At 37.2% G+C, this 23200-nt stretch overlaps 1 protein-coding gene, 1 non-coding gene and 1 pseudogene across 2 annotated transcripts in view; 2 read left to right on the top strand and 1 right to left on the bottom strand.

Annotated features, from left to right (window-relative positions):
- The window catches only part of VPS41 (VPS41 subunit of HOPS complex), a 221749-nt gene that overhangs the window by 181378 nt on the left and 17171 nt on the right, over window positions 1–23200 (top strand). The window contains 3 exon segments of the mRNA XM_028525988.2: window positions 7989–8043; window positions 10212–10352; window positions 12306–12442. Of these exon segments, the coding sequence (XP_028381789.1) occupies window positions 7989–8043; window positions 10212–10352; window positions 12306–12442 (333 nt within the window).
- On the bottom strand, window positions 2380–3428 carry LOC118497126 (annotated as a pseudogene).
- LOC114508253 lies at window positions 11189–11320 on the top strand. The gene has a single exon (XR_003685501.1). It is a non-coding gene; the product is annotated as a small nucleolar RNA SNORA69 (small nucleolar RNA).

Below are 23200 nucleotides of genomic sequence, written 5' to 3'. Positions count from 1 at the left end.
AGGGTATCAAATAATTTTAAATATGTTGGATTTACTATGAACCAGTGTCAGCTCAGTGGATTTTCAAAATCTAGTTAATGAAAAAAATACCTTACCTGCATATTACCTTGATTTATGAAAAAAACTTGAACATTTTATATTTGAGCCCTAAGACATTTTCTCAAGAATATATTTGGAAATACATCATTTTACTTTAAAAATAAAAGCAAATGTTCCCCTTTTTTTCTAACTATGGAACCTATAATCTAAAAAAGGAATGAGAATCTTACTCTTTGCACAGTGCCCTTTCATTTGTATCTCATTTTTGAGAAAACATTGTTTGTTTCCAGGAAGACATTGCTGTCTCTGGTTGAAGGACTCCTTCTTATTCGCTGAACACAGGAACAGAGGTGCTACCCAAATTCCAATATGTTTGTTACTCACACACTTTCGACCCATCTGGTTTACAGTTCAACAGAAAGTGCACTGCTCCACTTGAAGGGGAGCATCAGCAAATTTGCAAACCTACAAATGGTATTTCTGACACATAGAATTCGCTTAGAGAATTGTGTAGACCTTGTAGAATTTTTCTCTCATCCATGTAAAAGTTGACACAAGCATATTGAAACTAATTATGTTTTAAATAGTTTTTTTTTAGTTATCTCATGTTTTCCACTGAAAGAGAATTTTGAATAAAATGGATTAGAGGTGGTAATGGTGGAAACATGGCATTATAAAATAACCAAGTCAAAATCCCACATTTTTAGAACTCCTTAAATGGGCTTTTATGTTACAGGTCATTTAGACTTCTTCATGAGAGAATATTTTTTCATCAGGCTCCATTGTGGGAAATTTGTATATTTGCAAAAAACATGTCACTATTTTTGCTCAGGTACCCAAAGCCATGTTAAAGGAGATATTCTTGACTTTATTAACTCATGAAGGATCTCATTTCTTTTGCCCTAGAAGTAAGAACTCTGTATATATTTACTCATCTTAGAAACTAATTCCTTTTATGTTTACTTGTAACATGAAAAATCTACCAATTCATAAAAAGCAAAATAGGTTTTCCCCCAGTAAATGTCTCCCAAGCGGGCTAACAGTGAAGTGAAAGTCATGGAGTTCATGCTCACCTGTTTTGTCTAAAGACAGACTCAGAAAAGCTGGTCTTTTTTTCTGGATATAAAGTTAAGAACTTAAAATTTTTAATGTCCCTCCCACCCCAGAAGCCTATACTTCATAATATTTTGTAGATTGTTTAGTCTCATAGATGCTTAGGTGGTATTTTGATTTTTGTTTTTATTTAAAATGAGAGGTGTTTAAGGTTTCACAGCATTATTCAGAGCATGTTGACCTACTGTTGTTCATAATTCACTTCTGGCAGAATAGCAGCTCTGTGTTCCTCATTTCTGGTTATTCAACTTTGCTGGGATTGGGTAATTGTTGACAGGAGAGGTAGGTTGGAGTCTTCAAGAATCCAAGTCAGAGTTACTTTGAATTGATTAAAATCCCACAATCAAGGGTATTTGGCCAAAAACTTTTTAGAATCCATGACATGACATCAGAAGCCCCTTAGGATTATCAAAGACTGGAGTTCAAGATTTAAAATCACCAGAACTCTTAAATTCCAAAATTAATCATAAACATCTGTGAAATTGTTCAATATGAAGGATATACAAAGGTAGTAAGGATACAGGGGTGTTCAACCTTTTGGCGTCTCTGGGCCACACAGGAAGAAGAGATGTCTTGGGCCACACATTAAATGCATTACAAGATGTAATCACACAAAAAAAATCTCATGATATTTTAAATAAATTTAGTTTTGTATTTGACCTCATTCATAGCCATCCCAGGTCCCAGGCTGGCTGCAGGTTGGACACCCCTGATTCCACAGCAAATTAAAAAGAATAAAATTGTTTGTTTATATTGTGCTTTATAATATGTGCTGTGCTTTCATGTACCTTGTTTTTTATTTAGTGTAGGTAGGTGGTTAAAGTCATTTTGTACATGACAAACTGAATCTTCAGGGGTTGAAAGAAACACCCCAAAGGCTAGAGCTAATAAGTTAAAGAACCAAGCCTTGGAACCTGGATGTCTTAACTTCAGGTCCCATATTCTTTACACTATGGTGAGGAAATATTTTTCTGGTTTAAAAAGTTAATTAAGCCCTGGCTGGCGTAGCTCAGTGGATTGAGCGCGGGCTGCGAACCAAAGTGTCACAGGTTCCATTCCCAGTCAGGGCACGTGCCTGGGTTGCAGGCCATGGCCCCCAGCAACTGCACATTGATGTTTCTCTCCCTCTCTTTCTCCCTCCCTTCCCTCTCTAAAAATAAATAAATAAAATATTTTTTAAAAAGTTAATTAAAATAGTAACAAAAACAATATTAAAGATACTTTCTAATATTGCAAGAATCATGAAAGATACAATCTTTTTTTTTAGTGAAAGGGAAACTTTATTTTGGCCCCAGTTAGGCGGAAGTATAGGCCAGAGGAGGTGATGGAGGGGCCTTATTTAACCTTCTTGGGGCGCAGGTTGCTGGTGTGGCCACACCTCTTGCGGCAGTTGACAGTGCAGGGGTGCAGGCAGGCATAACACTTGCAGCAGGTCATCTTATCACAGTTGCACTTCTGGGTGAGCTGGCGGAGGGAGGGCTCAATGATGCCACCATGCAGGCGAAGCACTAAGTGCAGGGTGGACCGTTTCTGAATGTTGTAGTCTGAGAGAATGTAGCCATCCTCTAGCCATTGGCCTGCAAAAATCAGTCACAGCTGGTTAGGTGGGATGCCCTCCTTGTCTTGGATTTTAGCTTTGACATTCTCAGTCTTGTCAGGGCTCAGGTTCAAGGATGATGGTCTTGCCAGTCAAAGCCTTCACAAAGATCTGCATCTCTGTGTTTGCTGGGGAGGCTGCAGTCAACACACTCCGCACCTCATTTGAAAGATACAAGTCTTTAAACTGTGAAGCTGGCCTTTCTTCTATAATTTCCAGGTTTGGAAATCAGGCATAAGTTTTTGCAAATCTGACTTGCTTATGCACAGAATAGTTAAAAGCAGAATATCTGCTTAATAGCTTTAGTGAATTTATATTTTAATGTATGATCTCTCTTATCTAATGGTATTAACAGGGTGGCAGTATTTATGAATTTGGAGAAATAAAGCTGGGAAACATAAAGTTAGTAGATTTTCATTAAATAAATTTAAAGACAAAATTAGATAAAAGATGACAGGCTCAAGGCAAGGTAGAAATAATTATTTAATTTATGGTTGATCAGGTTCCTGTTAGTTACCCCCAAACTTCTATGTTCCTTACCATTATACTAAATAAGAAAAAGAAAACTAAAATATTGTTACATTATTTTTTACTCAATTTCTGTCATTATTCTTTTCACCTTTATTTTTAGTATTATTCTCTTCTTACCTGTGTGTCCTGTTAGGTTTAAAAATCTTTGTTTCCCCAACCCAGTGACTGGGTTGCCCCGCCCTGGTGAACACCTAAGCCTCCATCCCTCATATGTAACAGGCGTGACAAGACCAAAAAAAAAAAAAAAAAAAAGCCCAAATGGAAGAACAGATCAAAGTTCCACAGTAAATACAACTAAGTGACTAAGAGATAGCCAATCTATCAGATGCACAGTTCAAAGCACTGGTGATCAGGATGCTCACAGAATTGGTTGAATTTGGTTGAAAATTAGATGAAAAAATAAAGGCTGCACTAAGTGAAATGAAGGAAAATGCACAAGGGAACCAATAGTGATGGGAAGGAAACTGGGACTCAGATCAATGGAGTGGACCAGAAGGAAGAAACAACCAAACAGAAAAGAATGAAGAAACAAGAATTCAAAAAAATGAGGAGAGGCTTAGGAACCTCTAGGACATCTTTAAACATTCCAACATCCAAATTATAGGGGTACCAGAAGGGGAAGAGGAAAAACAACAAGTGGAAAAGTTATTTGAACAAATAATAAAGGAGAACTTCACCAATCTGGCAAAGGAAATAGACTTTCAGGAAGTCCAGGAAGCTCAGAGAGTCCCAAAGAAGTTGGACCCAAGGAGGAACACACCAAGGCACTTCATAATTACATTACCCAAAAGTAAAATGAAGGAGAGAATCCTAGAAGCAGCAAGAGTTAAGGGGACAGTAACCTATAAAGGAGTTCCCATCAGACTGTCAGCTGATTTCTCAAAAGAGACCTTGCGGGCAAGAAGCGGCTGAAAAGAAATTCAAAGTCATGAAAGGCAAGGACCTACATCCAAGATTGCTCTATCCAGCAAAGCTTTCATTTAGAATGGAAGGGCAGATAAAGTGCTTCCCAGATAAGGTCAAGTTAACAGAGTTCATCATCACTAAGCCCCTATTATATGAAATGTTAAAGGGACTTATCTAAGAAAAGAAGATAAACATGTATAGTAAAATGACAGCAAACTCATAATTATTAACAACCACACCTAAAACAAAAACAAACTAAGCAAACAACTAGAACAGGAACAGAACCACAGAAATGGAGATCACTTGGAGGGTTAGCAACAGGGGAGTGGGAGGAGGAAAGGGAGGGAAAAGGTACAGAGAATAAGTAGCATAGATGGTAGGTAGAAAATAGACAGGGGGAAGGCAAGAATAGTATGGGAAATGCAGAAGCTAAAGAACTTATGACATATGAACATAAACTAAAGGCGGGGAATATGGGTGGGAGAGGGTGTGCAGGGTGGAGGGGAATGAAGTGGGGAAAATGGGACAACTGCAATAGCATAATCAATAAAATATATTTTTTAAAAAATCTTTGTTTCCTTACTCTCTCCTCTAGAGGGAGCACTATGGCCCAGGAACATTCAAGAATCTAAAATAAGGAAGCATGCTTTTATGCTTCACTCTGGTCAGCAATAGAAAAAAATCTTCATATCAGAAATATTTTTTACACTTTACTCAAAACTGCTAGAGATTATTCTAGAAGTTCTACTTTCTCATATATGAGAAAGGATAATTTAAGATACTGTTAGGAACCAGTCGTAAAACATTTAAAAATCTGTGAAATTCAAATTTCAAAGACTCTTTGAGCTTGATGTGACACATCTGCTTATACTCCAGACCATTCTTCTGACTTGCATTTAGATAATTTTGTATATGAATGACCATTTTTGATAGTACCCTAAAAGAGCTTTCAGCAGCACTATCCTGTACAATGCTGTGCAACTATTTGAAATGTGGCTAGTGAGGAACTGAATTTTTAATTTAACTTAAATTTAAGTAGCCATATGTATGTAGCAAATGGCTGCTGTCTTGGATGGCTCAGAAGAGCCCTCAGACTGCAAATTCTTTGTGATTTGAGACAAACATGTTCTGAAGAATTTACATTTGCTCAAGAAAAGGGGGTGTGGTTCTGTTGGAAACTTCTACTGGGACTTTTAAATGGCAGTAAACTTCCAAGTACAGAATTGGTTTATGGATACCTCTCAGTAATAAAATACTTGAGGCAGTATATTCATCTTTAATCACACTATCTTGCTCTAAACATTGTACCTATCCAATTGTGTTACCATTATCTGTTTATCTGTGAATGATAGTGCCACTAAACCATAAACTGTCCATCAGCTAGCACAAATCTAAGCACTTAGTTGGTTTCTCAATAATTTTTGTTGAAATAGTCCCAGGTCCTCCGATTTCAGGTTTTTTGCTTTTTCCCTTACTATTTAAACTTCTCACATGTGTATCCCTGAAGCTTCTCTACTATCATCCTAGAAAAGAGTTGGTAAGGGCATGATGGTAGAGAGAGAAGTAAACCATATTTTTAATCAAAATGAATGAGGATTTTTCTAAGTGATAGTTAGGATTGGATTCAGCTGTGGTAAAAATCCCCAAATGATAGTGGCTTAAACAGAGTAGCAATGTTCTCTGTCACATGGATATCCTGGTGGAGTGTCCCTGCTGGTGATACCATGCCACCAGGCCTGAGACCCAGGCCCTTTTCTTTTGTTCCCTAACCTTGTATGACCCTGACCTCATGATATGAGACAGTAGCATCCTTGTTTCCAGAATCAGATTGGATGAAAGGACTAAAAATAAAAAAAGCAAAGTGTTCACACATGCCGCTTCATAAAGAACCTTTCCAGAAGCTTCCATATTTCTGTTTCATCTCTGGGGGCATTAATCACATAGGTTTCACCTACCATGTGGAGACTCAAAGATATTTTTATTTTTTTAATTCTGGGCAGGTTCACACACACCTGACTGATTTGTATACTTTAAAATGTCATCCTAATTTCATTGTCATGCCAAAGTAAGGTGTTATTTTTTAACTTTTTTATGTTTTATTTGGGTTTTACCCCCTACATTGACCTCTAAGATTAGCTGTCCTTCTCCCTTTTAGTTGTTAATCCTCCAACAAAAGACATAGATTTAAATATATATTTTACACAATATTTTAAGTAAAAAATCAGAATTTCAAAACTAGCTCCTGCTTGTCATTTCCCAAGGTAGATTATTGAGCCGAAAGAGCTAATTAACTTGAACTGTTCTATCTCCTTTGTTCTTGTTTTTAAAACAAACTTGGCTGTTTTTAAATAATTATTGTAACTGTGCAATCCAGTCATCTTCCTCCTGAGACCTTTTTGCCTGCTTATTTATTGAAAAAAAAATTTATTGCACACCTATAAGTCAGTCATGCAAAAAAGGACAGGGCTTGAGGTACTCATGGTCCCAGCTGACAGAAATCAGAGAAATGGGAGTTTGTGAAGGTAGGTGTGGAGCACCTAGCAGAGTTAAGTGCCTGGGATCTGACCTAGTGTGGGTCCAATGAGGATTTGTCTCAAGGACTTGCCAGGGGTGGAGAGTGGTGAGGGAGGGCAGCATTCCAGGTCCAGGGGTCAATAGCATAGAGGTGAACAGGGTGTGAGGTGTTGCTACACAAAGTGGCAGGGCATCCGAGGCCACATTAAAGTAGAGTCTCCACTTTAAGTTGGAGCAGAATAACACAGTTGGAGGGTTCCATAGTAGATGTGTGAGGGAGGTTCCTGGTGAGCTCTTAATCTTCATACTGCACCCCTTTCAGATGCTGCCTCCTCTGTGAAGCTGATGTCCTATATCTGTGCATATAGCCCTCTGTTCATGTTCCCTCTGGTCATGGGATTCTGTGTTGTCATATCTCTGCCACACTCTGGACCCTGCACTCCCTGGTGGACTCATGCTGCCTCCCTCTCTCCTGAGCCACCTCCATTTCCTCCTTGTTGCCCTTTGATATGTCACCAGTCAGCATTTGTGTTACTATCATCTTTGAACCTCCATCCAGCCTGACTTTCTAGTGCCCAGCAGAGTGTAAATTTGTGCCAGTTCATTTACATTATTGAATTATTTATAATCACCTATTGTTTTACTTTTACTCAAGGAAATGCTGTCATTTGTGTATTTCCTCATTTCTTCACTTGATCTCCTTCTTGATCCTTCCAAATTGTTAGATATGTTTTTTCTCTCTCACTTTTGACAGATCCTTGAACAGAGTTATTTAAAACCTGTAAGCTAGCAGTAGAAATATTCCCAGTATTTATTTATGTAACAAATACTTACTGAGCTGTGGTACACTCTCTACTGGGAACATGCACAGTGGACATGGACAGGTCCTTTCCTGCAGCTACATCCCAGTGGAAGGAAACAGAGTATAAACCAGGGACTGTGGGTCAGTTGGGGGGCAGGAAAGCTGTGAATCGGTCTAAAGCAGCATAAAAGAGAGCAAGCTTGGTGGGAAAGGGCCTTTCAGCATGTTGCTTTCTGTCTTTACTCATGGAATGTTTGGAGCTGTATATTATTGCTTAAATTGCATAGGAACCAGCACATCTGTGATAGATGAAAGGGCACAGCCACCAGTAACACCTAAGGAGATCTGTGTTTTTATATGTTTGCTTCCTTTTTTTTTAAGTGAGGCAGTGGAAAAAAATCTTTCAAATTTGTGTGTTTTCAGTGATTCTATTAACATTTGTTCTTCCTGGTAACTCAGTAATATTTTCCCCTGCTTTATTTGAAGGCTCTTGAGATATGCCAACAGAGAAACTTTGTGGAAGAGACGGTTTATCTTCTGAGTAAGTAGTTTTCACTCATTTTGGCCCCCATAAACTAAGAAATGGGGTGACAATGTGATTTAAATTGTCTAGCAATTGACATACGTTTTAAACCAAAGTAACTGGGAGGTTAAAACCAATTTTATATAAGAATTTAATACATGGAAAAGGCGTGAGTCTTCACAGCTCAATAGAGAAGGAAGAGTTATTTAATAAGTGCTGATGAGGTAACTTATTAGTACTGTATAATAAACATATTGGCTTATATTACCACCATCTTGATAGAAATTAAATAATGTTCATTTTCAAAAATCATACCCTAAATAATAGAGGGAATGTGATTGAATATCAGAATTTTCAAAAGAGAAAAAGTTTTTAATATGATATAGCTGTCAGTTGTCCCTGGTCCTGAGGTTGCTACTTCTACATGTATCATAGTCTTTGTACCATGTATACCATGAAAAAGAACTTAGTATCTTTTAACATTCCCCCAAAATGAACCACTTGCATGAAAGCAATGTAGACTCTTAAAGATTTCCTAAGGGAGCTCTGTGCAGGTATTTGTACCTAAAACAGAGTTCATATTAGGTGTTCCTCCAGCCAGTGTCACTTCTCTTCCCTACAACAGTAGGGTTTTTCCACTTCATGTTTTCCCCTCCTACAGCACTCAGCTTCATTGGCTTCTTGGGCTTCTCTAGTGAAAATAATTCAAATCTTCTGTTCTGATTAATGGGTATGCAGATTTATGGATATTTAACAGCAAACCTAAAACTGTTCGTCACTTATAGGACCTACTGTCCTTAGGAAAAGTGTTTTGGGACAGTGTTTTTATAATTTATGTTATTGGGGTTCTAATCACAATCTCAAGTAGCTCATCAGTTTACCTCTTCCAAACAGAATGCCTTCCAAGATAAACTCTAGTAAATTTTTGCCATAATGTCATATTGTCTTAGAAGCAGAAATGAACTTACAAGGAAAACATAGTATCCTTCCTAAGTTATAAAATCTTAAAAATCATACACACATTTTTTAAAAATGAGGGATTTTGTAAAGACAAATTGTGGGAATAATATTTATAGGAAAAGCAAAATGCTATAGAAGATACAACAAATGGGATATAATTTTATGCACCCGCCAGCTGTTATCATTTGATAATGGCTGCCTAGAGCGAAGAGAACTTGAGATCATTAACAGTTCCTGCTGTTGTCCAGGGGCCAAGGCCAAGGGTGATAGCCCACAGCCAGGCAGTTGCTGTCCTTGTGCTGAGTAAAGTATTCTATGTGTACTGTATTAAAAACTCATGGAAATTGTTACCAAAATCATTAAAATGCCAATAAATCAGTGAGCAGAATATATGAAGATAATTAATCAAATAGAAACATAGTAAGTTCTTTTATTTCATGAGAGTTATTGAAAGGCTTTCCCATGATCTTGAAAGAGAAGGAAGATGAGGTGGTCTTCTGATAATTGAATTTGAAGCTGGCACACACTGTATCAGAAGAGCAGTATGCAAAGCTACCTAAAGAGGCAGAAGGACTCCAAGGCCTTTATTTATAATTATTTTTTAATGTATTTAATTTTTAAATTTTTAATTGTTTATTGGGGTGACATTGGTTAATAAAATTATATAGGTTTCAGGTGTACAATTCTATAATACACCATCTATATATTGTGTGTTCACCACCCCAAGTCAGGTCTCTGTCCATCACCATTTACTCCCACTTTACCTTCTGCTTCCTCCCTTGACCCCCTTTTCCATCCCTTCACCTTTTTTTCACCCAGCCTTTTAAAAGTCTTAATTGTATCTAGGTATAAAGTCATTCAAAAGAAATACAGGCCTGTGACCAGGAAGTCAGCATCTGACATACCAGGTCTGCCACTGAACAGGAAGTTACTAACATTTTTGTGTCCTCTTCTATAAAATAACAAAATATTAGTATAACATACCTCTTAGGATTTCAGTGATGATGAAGTGATGTCATTTGTGTGAAGAACTTAAATGAGTACACAGCATACAGAACACACCTAGTAAATAGCAGACCATTTCTTTTACCATGTTATGTTAAGTCACATATGAAAGATACTTTGTCTTAGCTTTCAAACTGTGTAAACAAATTATGAAGCATGCTGTTTCTTTAACAATACTTTATTAAAATGTCCTAATGAAGTATTTCTCACATCTTTTCTAGGCCGAATGGGTAATAGCCGAAGTGCCCTGAAGATGATCATGGAGGAATTACATGATGTGGATAAAGCGATTGAATTTGCCAAGGAGCAGGATGATGGAGAGCTCTGGGAAGATCTGATTTTATACTCCATCGACAAACCACGTAAGCAGAAAAGCCATCTGCTGTCATAATTTTTTTCTCTCAGAATAGCCAATTATGTCTACAGTAAGAATTACCTCAAGATACATTGAGTTAAAAATATGGTCAAGTATTTATAATAAAAGCAGGCCAAGCACATTGTAACACTTTGCAATACTATTCCTGTGCAGAGAGGCCTAGAGCCCCATCACTTTGTGTTACCTGAAAGTGATAAAGAAAAAGTGCTTAACTTAATGATAGTAATTGTGTCCCCATAAAGCATATTTTTACCTACTGCATCAGGAATATATTTGTTGGCCCTCTGCTTGACCATTTGCCGTGGGTCTCCCATTTTGGAAAGAAACAAAAGCAGGTTCCTAACAGTAACCCAGGTTCTCTTTTGGAGAAAAGAGAGATGATTCAGAATCTAGCAATAGTGGTTTAAATCTCCCCCCCTTCTCTTTTTTATTTTTTGGTTAGAAGGCTTATCTGTTTCAAAATTTTCAGATTCTAGAAATTGCTGTTATAATTATCCATTTAACAAAGAGGTGTAAGAGGATAATGTTAATGTACAAGAGTAGTAGTTTAAGGATCTTAAAGGAAGCAAAGTGAGTATAATATAATACATAGTGAACTGTCTGGCCTGAGTTTGAATTTGGGCTTATAACTTGCTAGCAGTATGGATGGATTAGTTAACCACCCCATGTCCCATTGCTGTAAAATGGAGACAAATAGCATTCCTACCTCACAGATAGCTGAATCATAGTAGTTGCACACCCTTTAACATCGCAGACAGTATTCTGAAGTAGTCATTTGTGCTTTAAATTCTTTAAATTTAGCTTCTCCTTTGTGTCATGAGGAAAGTAAAGGAAGATTAGTTCTTGAGAGTTAGAAATTCAAACTTGTTATCCTGCTGAAAGAAAATCTTGTGTCAATCATTTTTGATTTTTCCTTCATGAGGGTAAAGTCATGATGGATGGACATGGACAATTCAAAAAAAGAAGAAAAAATTCAAATTTGAAGGAAATAGTTTTACCTTTGAGTTACTTTTGACTTAAAGTTGCATTATGTGTGGGAGGAGCTCAGCCCACAGAGCCCCCCCCCCAACCCCCATCCACAACAGATGAGAATAAGTCTACAAAGACATGATCTGCTTGGAGAGGAAAGGTAGAAGATCTCTCAAAGGACAAGGGCTAGGAGCCTGTTCCTCAATGGGCTTTCATTGGGTTTAATTTGCATAGGAATACAGGGTGTATACATAAAGCTCAATCATTGTTAGGCAGTAAGGATAAAACAATAGATAACATTCAGAGAACTCTGAGGGCTTATTTTGAGTCAGGGTCAGATAGCTAAAGGGCCATAAAATTTTGGGGAACAAACTCATTTCATGCTTAGACCCTTATCATTTAAATTGAGGGTATTAGCAAAGCAGGTTTCAAAGGATTTTATGCATTCTTTCTTAGGCCCAATCACCCAAGGGAACCTGCCGTTTCCAGCACAGGGCCACACCCACCTTGGGCATTGTTTCAGGCTTAAAGCATTGTTTCAGGCCTAAGTCAGGCAGGGGAAGTAAGGCAGCCAAGAGATTAGGAGACTTCTTGCAGACAGAATGAGGACTCAGGCTATGTCAAAGCCAAGGGGCTAGGGTCCACCACCCCCCTTTTTCTATAGGCCCCCAAGTCCTTCCCTGAGGGCCCCTCTTTGCGACCCATGCCTGTTTTAGGTCATCCCCTCCCTTGAGAAATCTTACCCATTCATTGGCTAACAGTCATCCATCTGGGGCAAGCAGGGTAAAGTGAAAAGGGGAAGAGGCAGTGCTGCTGCAAGGAAGATAAGATTTGTCTCCTAAGTGGCTTATGGTCCCAAGGTCTTTTTACTCAACCTTAGCCATGGGAGGTTATAGCCTCTGAAACCAATTGGACAGTTCCCAATAATTATGTACATTGCCTGTCTGTTGTTTTTTGTGGTATTTTGTAGCATTCATTACTGGCTTGTTAAACAACATTGGCACACATGTTGACCCAATTCTACTGATTCACCGTATCAAGGAAGGAATGGAGATTCCCAATTTGAGAGATTCCTTGGTTAAGATTCTGCAAGATTACAATTTACAAGTAAGTATCCTTTCTTGGAGAAATAAACATGCTGAGTGAGTTCATAACTATGGATAAACTTTTCTAGGTTTACTTTAGGTATCAGTAGAATCATTCAGTTTGATACTTATTTTATATAGATCCAGATATTTGGAAAACTGTTCAAATAAAGAAACTAAGAAATATCACTCTTTAAGGAAGCCATCTGATTTTGAACTATCCCCAAATTTTCTCTTATTAATGAGTAGGCATCCTTACATTTGTGTGGTAGATACTGCATGGCACTGGGGAAGGAGTAGTTACCATGGCCATTAGATCAAACCACCCAAACCATTTTGAGTAAAATGGGTATTATGTCCATTTGAGAGAATAAAAAAAATATTTTTCAAATAGTTTAATAATTCCCTTGAAGCCACTCAGTAACCTATTGCTCAAAATATGTTAATATTCTCTCTTTTATTTAACCATTTGTCTGTTTCCTAGATGAATACCATTTTTTTATCTGTAATAATTTAGAATGTGTGATAAGAGCATTGGAACACTATTTTCATATAAATTAATATGCTAATTACATAGTATCCCGATCTTTTCTTTAAAAGGACTGTTAACATTATTTTTAGGATGCTGGTAGCTGCCACAGAACTATTTCAAACATATTTCTTTAACAGATCAGACTATTCTTTGTCTAATTTATTTGAAAATGAGTTTTTGCTATAATGTGGATGAAATTGCTTTCCTGGAAACAAGATATTTTCAGACAGAGCTGAAAGATAGGGTGTGGGGAAGAGAAGTGGTAACTGGGCTAAGTAAGGAGAGGGGGGGGTCATGATTAGAATTTGTGGGGCCCGCAGTCACTATAAAGGGTGCGAGTGCAGTTGCCTGTTGAACTTGGGCGGTGGCCTCAGTTAAGAGGCAGGGTGAGAAGAAGGAGAAATTAAGGAAGATTGTTGGCACAAGAAGAGATGGAGGAGATATAAAGGAGTGACAGAACTGGAGGGACAAGAGCTGTGGCCAGAGAGTGGGATATTGTCACATTAAAATTTCTGGAGTCACTTCAAACATGTTCAAAGAGTGGGATGAAGGTAAAGATCATTGGAGGAGTTGTGGAGAAGCTGTGAGGGCACAGTGAGTCATCCAAATGGGCAGGGAGGAGGGAGGAGTGGGGACTGTAAACCAGGCTCCAGCATTCTCAGTGAGCTGGGAGCTTAGATGCACAGCCCACTGGTGACTGTAGTATTAGTGGGTAACAAAACTTTAAAGGAGAAGAGGTTTCCTGGAGGTGGGATGTGAGAGAACAAGAAGCCTTCACTCAGGAGGGCTTATGGGAATTCAGGGTCCTGGGAGAGAAATAGGTTAAGGTAAAGAGGAAGAAAGGCCAATTCTGCAAAATACTCCAAAATATACAGCTATTTATTTACAGTGGAATTTGGAGGTTCGCAGATGACCCAAGGAATGGAGATCAGAAGGGGAATGAGAAAATTAAGGAAGGAAAGAGTAACATGGGAGTGGATCAGTAGGTGAGTAGAGGTGGTAACAAGAGGAGCTTGCGTTGTGTAGTAGTACCCAAGGGATGCAGAAGAGCAATCCAGGCAGTGAATAAGTTACTAATTCTGAGGCTTAGCATGGGACTTTGGGTGAAGTGGTTTCACAGTCTGACCTTTTAAAGCTCAGGGTATGAATGAGCTTAATAATGGTCTATATTTCACTGGCTCTTAACTACCCCTGAGTGTGCTAGGATATGCTCAGTTTCCAATCCAAATTTGTGAAGAAGCCATTTAGGTGGCTTTGAACAGTTCTACCCTGAGGAAGGTGATGAAATAATTACCCCTTCTACCCTCTAGCTATAGTGCATGAAGCCTAGCCTGTGGGTTGAAAAATGTGCCACTTTTTTCCCAGCTTCTACAATGCCTATAGAAATGCCTAGTAAATCCCTGTTATTAGGCTCTGAACCTAGAGAGCCAAGGTCATGGACACCACTGGATATCACTGCTCATTAATTTTTTATGAATAAGTTTGCATAGTTCTGAGTCAACTGGAGTAAAAATAAAATTATTAATGTAGAATGAATTCCATATAAAAGATTATCCACTAAAACAGCTGTTAACCCAACATTTTATCCTCTTAATTATATTTTTAAATGGTCTGAGAGATTTTTCTTAAGATTCTGTGGAACAAAGGGGAAGGGGCCCTCAGGGAAGGCATCAGAGCCTATGGGAATCCACTGGAGCTCTGATGTCTTACTGGAAGATGCCCAGAGAGAATGCTCTATTCAGGTAGATTCAAAGAATTCTAGGGGATACTTCCTACTTAATAGATATGAAGAAAGTGTTTAGATGATTTTCCTATGGAAAAGGCTATTGTTTTTATATTGACAACTGTTTCTTTCTCTGGGCAACCTAGTTAGGGATCACCATAGAAATAACAAATCTATTTATAGAACATTTTGAAGTTTCCATAAAAATTTCACATACATGTTTTAATTTAATTCTATCTAGTCCTTTGTTCCATAAAACTATAGTTGATTTTCACATGTTTTGACAGGGTAGAAAATTGCCAACCCTGTTAATTTCCCGAAAATTGTGGGGAAATTTTGTAGCTCCTAGATTTTGCAAGAATCTGGAACATACTTCATATGAGAAAGGGCAGCAAGGCCAGAAGGGGTAACAACTCTAGGGGATATTAAGACCCAGTCAGTAAACATAATGACCCGTGGTCAAATGTGAAAGAAAGTCTTTCATGAGGCTTCTCAGATTCTTTTTATATAATATGCCTGGAAATCTCAAAGGGGTGGATTTACAATAGAATATGCAGCATTTTAAACTTATTTGGCCACTGAAAATGTTTTGAGAGATCATTAATTAGCAAATCGCTAATTATAAAGAGAGAAGGTAGAGAAAGTTCTGGGAAAATTTTTTAAATAAGTGTCTCTCTTCTGGTTTTAAACTCTTACATTTTCTAAAATTAAACAACTTCAACTGAAGTTTAGTGTAAGGCATGTTAGATGTTGATGACATCCTTAAAGTTAAGAAAATAATATAATCAACCACATTATTAATGTTTAAGTTTTTAAAAATATATTTAACTTATTATGGTTTTATACATTCTTACACTGTTAGTATAATTATTCAACAAGTTTTAAAAGCTTCATGAAGCCAGTATGATAAAAGTTACCCCTGTCATACTTCATAAACTTAAAATGAATCTAGGCCTGATTTCAAGGACAAATAGCATTTATTTTGATAGAAATTATTTATAAAACAATATTGTATAAATGATACTTCCAACGTATGGCCACAATTTCCAAATTATTTTTATGGAATAAATTTTTATATTTTAAAAACATTTTTATTTTATTTATTTAGCATTTATATCCATTTCTATTTTTTCCCCCTTAAGCATCTTTGTTCTGAAATACTTCTCTTTTGATAGACTTACTAGCCAGTCATTTCATCCTCACAGTGGTCCTTAAGGACCTGTCACCTCTATTTTACAGACGAGAAGAATGAGTTTACAAAGGTTAAATGCCTTGCTGATCTGGGAAACTGATGAACTAGGTTTGAACCAAGATTTTCTAATTAAATCTTGTGTATTTCTCACTAGTTGTTACATTGGTTTCTGGAAAGGCACTTATGTCCTGGCCAGTTACAACAGAGGAATATCTAGAACCGGCCTAGAAAATGAACAGGCAGGCTGTTATCTTTAAAAAGCAGTGGACAGGATGTTTGCAGACCTGAGCTCTAGTCCTGGCTTTGCCACTACAAGCCTGTTGACCTCAGGGAGGGTGCATAAACTTTCTGGGTTTCAGCTTCCTATTAGATTAAATCATTGTCGAGCCTAGCCACACACCAGAATTATCTGAATTCTTCTTTAAATTACCTAGATTCAAGTACCACCTCAGATCTGCTGGGTTAGAATTTCTTGGGGACAGATAGGGAGTATGTCCTTAAAGTACCTTGGTGAAGTACACCTGACCTGTCCCCGAAATACTGTGCATTGGCATTTAGGGACCTCAGAACTAGATGATCTAATTAATACCTTTCATCTCTCAAGTTCTTAACAGAGTATTTTCATAAACCCACCTTTATAGAGTGAATGTTAACTTAATATCTCAGTGTAAATCATTCATAGTACCTTTCTTTAAATCTGTAACAAAGTAGCTTAGATTTTTAGGTGTAATTTTGTTTATCTCATTAAAATCCAGGCCCTTAGGCTTTATCTTTCATGTACAAATCTGTGTATAAGTTATATATAAATGTGTGCATAGCTGTGTTTCTGTAGTTGGTTCCCTTCAAGCATTGACTATACACAGTGATGATGAAAAGTGAACACCTAGTGGTGCAGCCTGTCAAAAGCAAGGCTGGGTCTCCACCACTGCTGATGCTGGGTAAGTGTGCACAGTAAACTGCTGTGTCTCACTATCACTATGAGTCATGTGTTCTGGAGACAGAAGACAGGTGTCTCAGGAACACTCAGTAATCTGAACACAGTGAAGGTATAATTTTTTTAAATGGCATACACTTGTTTATAAATACTTTTATTTAAATATTTGAGTGCCTGCTGTGTTAGATATGGTGCTGAGTGCTAACAGGACTCCCATGTAATGTCTCATGGACCTGGAGATGAGTAGGATGCAGCCCTTGCTCAAGTGATTTGAATTACTATTTCTGTGTGAAGTACAAAGGTTTAACACTTGCATTTTATTAAACTTCACACACACAGAGGTAAACTGACTCCAGATGTCTCCATGACTGTCAAAGTTATTTTCACTTATTTACATTTGCTATGACTCCCATATTTCTTTATAATTTCTCAAATTCTCTACTTTAAAAACAGAGACGAATGAATTAAGAGGAAATGACTTCTTTCTTACATGTACTTTTGGGGGGACACATTGGTTTTTTTTGACTCATAGTTTTTAAATTTATAACCCCTGAAATAAACTTTAAAATAACATGGATTTTTTTCCCTTTCACATTATTTCAGGTTGGCCTCATCACAGCTTTTATGTGACATAAGTGGCCTGTGACAACCAACTATAATAGTGTTCTTTATCTCTAACATGAGGCTTTAGAGTCTTTCTAGCTTTTTCTTCTTGTTTCTCTCCACTTCCTCATCTTTGATAATAATCCCAACAAAAAGAAAAGCTTTTTCAAGTAGAATTTGAATCCCATAGTACTGTGGCCTAAATAATGAATTAGAAATTAAGTAAAATGATTTCTCAGTATAGCTCTGATGTAATATTGGATGCTTGTAAAAACCAGGTAACTATCTGACATTTGCAGTTCAAATGATAAGCACTGTAGTATGAATAAGCACCAATGTCAGCAAAGAGATCAACATTCAAAGAATCTTTTAAAATAAAAATTTCAGGAACTTAGCAATTTTTATGGCATTTTTCCCTGGCAGTTGTTTCTAATGAACCATAATAACTTCACTGATGTTCAGTTCTTTTATTGCTTTAGTAAATATCCATGAGTTTGCTACTTTGCTTTTGGTTAGAATTATTATCAATGATGAACTACAGAGAAGGAAAATAGAGAGAATCTAGAGTCTCATGTTCATTTTCAGTAGCTATCTTATAAATACAGTTATTTAAATTTACAACAGAAAAAAGTATGCTTGTAACTTTGTAGAAGCTACAACTGGTTGTCTTGAAAATGTTGAGGACAAAGAATAAAGGCAATGTTAATAAAATATAGAATTCAGAAAAACTTGGAATTATAGGGAGGAACATTATTAGGAAAACAGAAGTGGTAGAGAAGGAGGTAGGAAGAAGTTGGCCCATCAAATTGAATAATCTTGAAAAAATAAAGGAAAGTCCCATAAGGAAAATATATGTAGGTAAAATAATATTGTACATGGTAAGAAATGCCTACCCATTTGTTTTGAGATGGAAGCTAATGCCATTATGAAGTTAAGGAAGGAAAAGATCAGACAGTGGCTTACTTACCTTGGTAAACTTTAGAGTTACAGTAATCAGATATAGATTACAAACCAAAGTTTAGTAACAGTGTTGTCTCATTTATCAGGTGGAGACATTGTATAGATGACACAATAAAGGATATTCAAACTGATTTGAATTTCTGAAAGCAATATCAGAGGCCATCCTACACAGAATAAAATAGGAAGCAGAAAGATTTTGCTGAGCTGAAAATGACTTGATCTTTGAGAGGCAAAAGGCATCCTTTGGAGACAGAGAGTATATTTATGGGAGACAGGTCATATATCCTTAAAACGTCTTCTGAGCTTAACTTTTATAGCCTAAAATTTTCTGAAAACATCACAAAATGTATGTATTTGTAAATTCCATAAAGACTGAGAAAAAAATATGGGGAAACCACCAGCATAACAATAAGTAAGTAACTAAGTAAGTAAATAAGTAAATATATAAGGAATAACCCCTGAAGATTAGTTTGGCTGTGCCTTATAACCAAGGACAGACGGAATAAATCACTTCACCACAACAAGACTGGTAGGGTATGTGGAAGAGATACAAGAGGACTGGCTGTGCTCCCAAGGGAGGCAGCTGAAATTCCAGAAGGACATTGCAGCGGCAAGAGGGGTACCCTCTGAGAAGTATGGGGTCTAAACCCCAAACTGGGCTCCCCAGCCTAGAGCACCAGAGAGAGAAAGGAACCCAGATAACATCCAGCCGTGAAAAGCAGCAGAGTTTCTGTCTGCCAGGGAGAGACAATTAGAGACAAAGGACCAATACTCAAGATTTCATTTGCAGCCACTTTCCCTGGGCTCCAGCAAAGGGAAGGCAGTATACTATAGACACTTGAGGAAAGTCTAGGGTTGGTGTCTCTGAGGAGACAACGGAAGGAACAGCCTCCAGGATCCCTGTGCTGAGTCATCCCCCATACTGTAGTAGCCATCTTTCTCAGGCAGAGCACTCCTCCCCAAGTGGTGTCAGTCTGAGGGGAAGGAATAGCCTGCCCACAGGAATTACTCTGCCCACCCTTGGTGCTTAAGCCTGGCTGCTGATTACAGCTGGAGACTATATACTTATTAGTTTAACAACTAAAGCACACCTCTGAGATTTCAGTTGACCCTTCCCAGGGCCCAGTGCTGGCAAAAGCCAGCATTAGTGTGCAGCCTGATTCTTTCAGCACACAAACAGGCCCAGCAGAGAGAGCAACATGCTGTGAATCACTGATAGCTCCAAACAGGTTGAGCACATCTAGTCACAGCAGTATCTGACAAAGGCCTACACCAGAGTCTTTGCAGATCTACCCAATACATACAAATACAAATAAGCAGCCAAAATGGGAAGACAAAGAAACAGACTCCAAATGAAAGAACAAGAGAATTCTCCAGAAGAAGAATTGGATGAAATGGAGGCAAACTATTTAGCAGAGAATTTAGAGTAATAATAAAAAGGATATTCAACAATGTAAAAACAAAACAAAACAAAACAAAACATAGAAACCATTTAAAAGGACCAGTCAGACATAAAGAATGTAATATCTGAAATAAATAATACACTGAAACAGTAAACAATAAGTTAGATGCAGCAGAGGATTGAATTAGTGACTTGGAAAACAAGGTAGGAAAAAAACACCCAGGCAGAGCACCAGAAAGAAAAATAAATTTTAAAAAATGAGAGCTTAAGAAACATTTTGGACAACATGAAGCATAACAACATCCCCATCGTGGGAATACCAGAAGAAGAGAGTGAGCAATGGATCAAGAACTTATTTCAAGAAACAATGACTGAAAACTTCCCTAATCTGGTGAAGGAAAAGGACACATAAGTCCAGGAAACTCAGTCCCCAACAAGTTGGACTCAAAGAGGCCTAAACCAAGACACATCATAATTAAAGTGACAAGGCTTGAAAACAAGGAGTAATCCTAAAAGCCACAAGAGAAAAGCCGTTAGTTATATACAAGGGAACACCAATTAGACTGTCATCTGATTTCTCAACAGGAACATTTGAGGCCAGAAGGGAGTGGTGTGAAATATTCAAGGTGATGAAAAACAAAGACCTACCACCACAGCTACTTTGCCCAGAAAGTCTATGATTTAAAATCAAAGGAGAAATAAAGTGCTTTCCTGACAAGAAAAAGCTAAAGGAGTTTATAAACGCTAATCCAGTACTGCAACAAATGCTAAAGGGCTTGCTTTTTAAGAAGAAGAAAAAAAGAGAAAACTAAAACAGAAGAAAATAGTCTAACAATACAGTGGCACTAAATATGTATCTATCAACAATCACCTTAAATGTAAATGGCTTAAATGCTCCAACCGAAGACATTGGGTAGCTGAATGAATAAGTGAACAAGATCCAATATATATGCTGCCTCCAAGAGACCCATCTCAATTCAAAAGATACACATTGACTGAAATTAAAGAGATGGGAAAAGATATTTTATGCAAATGGAATTGGGAAAAAAGCTGGGGTAGCAGTAATCATATCCAACAAAATAGACTAAAATCAAGGCTATAGGAAGAAACAAAGGATGACAGTACATAATGGTAAAGGGAACAATCCAAAAACAGGATATAATCCTAGTAAACATTTATGCACACAAAATAAGGGCACCGAAATATGTGAAGCAAATCTTGAGGGAAATAAAGGGAAATAATGACAGAAATACAGTCATAGTCAGGCATTTTAACACCCCATTGACTTCAGTGGATAGATCTTCCAGCCAGAAAATCAACAAGGAGACAGCAGCTTTAAACAACACATTAGGACCAGGGGTGTCCAATCTGCAGTCTGCAGGCTGCATGCAGCCCAGGATGGCTGTGAATGTGGCCCAAAACAAAATCATAAATTTACTTTAAACACTATGAGATTTTTTGTGTGATTACATATTACAATATATTTAATGTGTATAATGTGTGGCCCAAGACAACTCGTGTTCCAGTGTGGCACACAGATGCTGAAAGGTTGGACACCCTGCTGAGATCAAGTGGATTGAACTGATATCTTGAGAGCGTTTCACTCCAAAGCAGCAGAATATACATACTTTTCAAGTACATGTGGAATGTATTCTAGGATAGACCACATATTAGGATACAAAGCAAGTCTCAATAAATTTAAGAGTGAAATCACATCAAGCATCTTCTCTGACCACAATGCTATAAATCTATAAATCAATCACAAGAACACTGATAATCATACAAAGACATGGAAGCTAAATAACATATTACTAAACAGTGAATAGGTTAACAATGAGATCAAGGAAGCAATTAAAAGATGCCTTGAAACAAATGAAAATGAGGACACAACAATCCAAAATCTATGGGACACTAGAAAAGCAATTCTAAGGGAGAAATTTATAGCATTATAGACCTATCTCAAAAAAAAAAAAGAAAAGAAAATTAAGAAAGAAAACAAAAAAGCTCAAATAAACAATCCAACTTCACACTTCAGGGAACTGGATAAAGAATGACAAAGTCAAAAGTGCATAAGAAAGAAGGAAATAATAAAGATCAGAGCAGAAATAAATGAAATAGTCTCTAAATAAAGATACAAAAGATCAATGACTCCAAGAGCAGATTCTTTGAAAAGATAAACAAGCTTGACAGACCTTGACAGACTCATCAAAAAGAAATAAAGGACTCAAATAAATAAAGTTAGAAATAAAAGAGGAGAAATAACTGACACCAGAGAAATACAAAGGATTGTAAGAAAATATTTTGAGCAACTATATGCCAATAAACTGGATAACCTGGACAAAATAGATAAATTCCTAGAAACATACAGTCTTCCAAAACTAAATTAGGAAGAATCAGAGAATCTGAATAGACAGATTATACCTATTGAAATTAAAGCAATAATCTATAAACTCCTAACAAACAAAAGCCCTAGAACAGATGGCTTCACAGGTAAATTTTATCAAACATTCTGAGAAGAAGTAACACCTCTACTTCTCAACTATTTTATAAAATTCAAGGGGAGGGAAGTCTTCCAAACTCATTTTACAAGGCCAGTATTATCTTAATTCCAAAACCAGATAAAGACACTACAAAGAAAGAAAAGCATAGGCCAATATCTCTGATGAACATAGAAGGTAAAATCCTCAACAAAATATTAGCAAACCTACCATATTTTTTGGACTATAAGATACACTTTCCCCCCCAAATTTGGGAGGAAATGGGGGTTCATCTTATGGTTTGAATGTAGCTTACCTGTGTGGGGGGCAGTGGAGCAGGGTCACAGGTTATTAAACATTTTACCACAACTTTTGCTTTGCAATTTTTTTTCCTATTTTCCTCCTCTAAAACCTAGGTGTGTCTTATAGTCCTAAAAATACAGTAATACAGCAAAGCATCAAAAGATCATACTCCATGATCAAATGGGATTTATTCTGGGAATGCAAGGTTTGAACAATATTCACAAATCAATAAATGTGATTCACCACATAAACAAAATGAAGGATAAAAATCACATGACCATATCAATAGATGCAGAAAAAAGCATCTGATAAAATACAGCACCAATTCATTATAGAAACTCTCAGCAAAGTGGGTTTAGAGGGAACATGCCTAAACAAAATAAAGGCCATATACAACAAAGCAACTACCAGCATCATGTTCAACAGGCAAAAATTACAAGTGTTCTCCTTAAAATCAGGAACAAGACAGGGATGTCCACTTTCACCTCTCTTATACAGCATAGTACTGGAAGGCCTAGCCAAAGCAATCAGAAAAGAAGAAATAAAAGGCATCCAAATTGAAAAGGAAGAAGTAAAACTGTTGTTATTTGCAGATGACATGATACTGTACCCCAAAGATTCCATCAAGAAACTACTAGAACTGATAAATGAATT

This window comes from Phyllostomus discolor, chromosome 10 (assembly GCF_004126475.2).
Source record: "Phyllostomus discolor isolate MPI-MPIP mPhyDis1 chromosome 10, mPhyDis1.pri.v3, whole genome shotgun sequence".
Classification (NCBI taxonomy): Eukaryota; Metazoa; Chordata; class Mammalia; order Chiroptera; family Phyllostomidae; genus Phyllostomus; species Phyllostomus discolor.
Note: the sequence above shows the minus strand (reverse complement) of the source record. Positions and strands in the feature narration are given on the sequence as shown.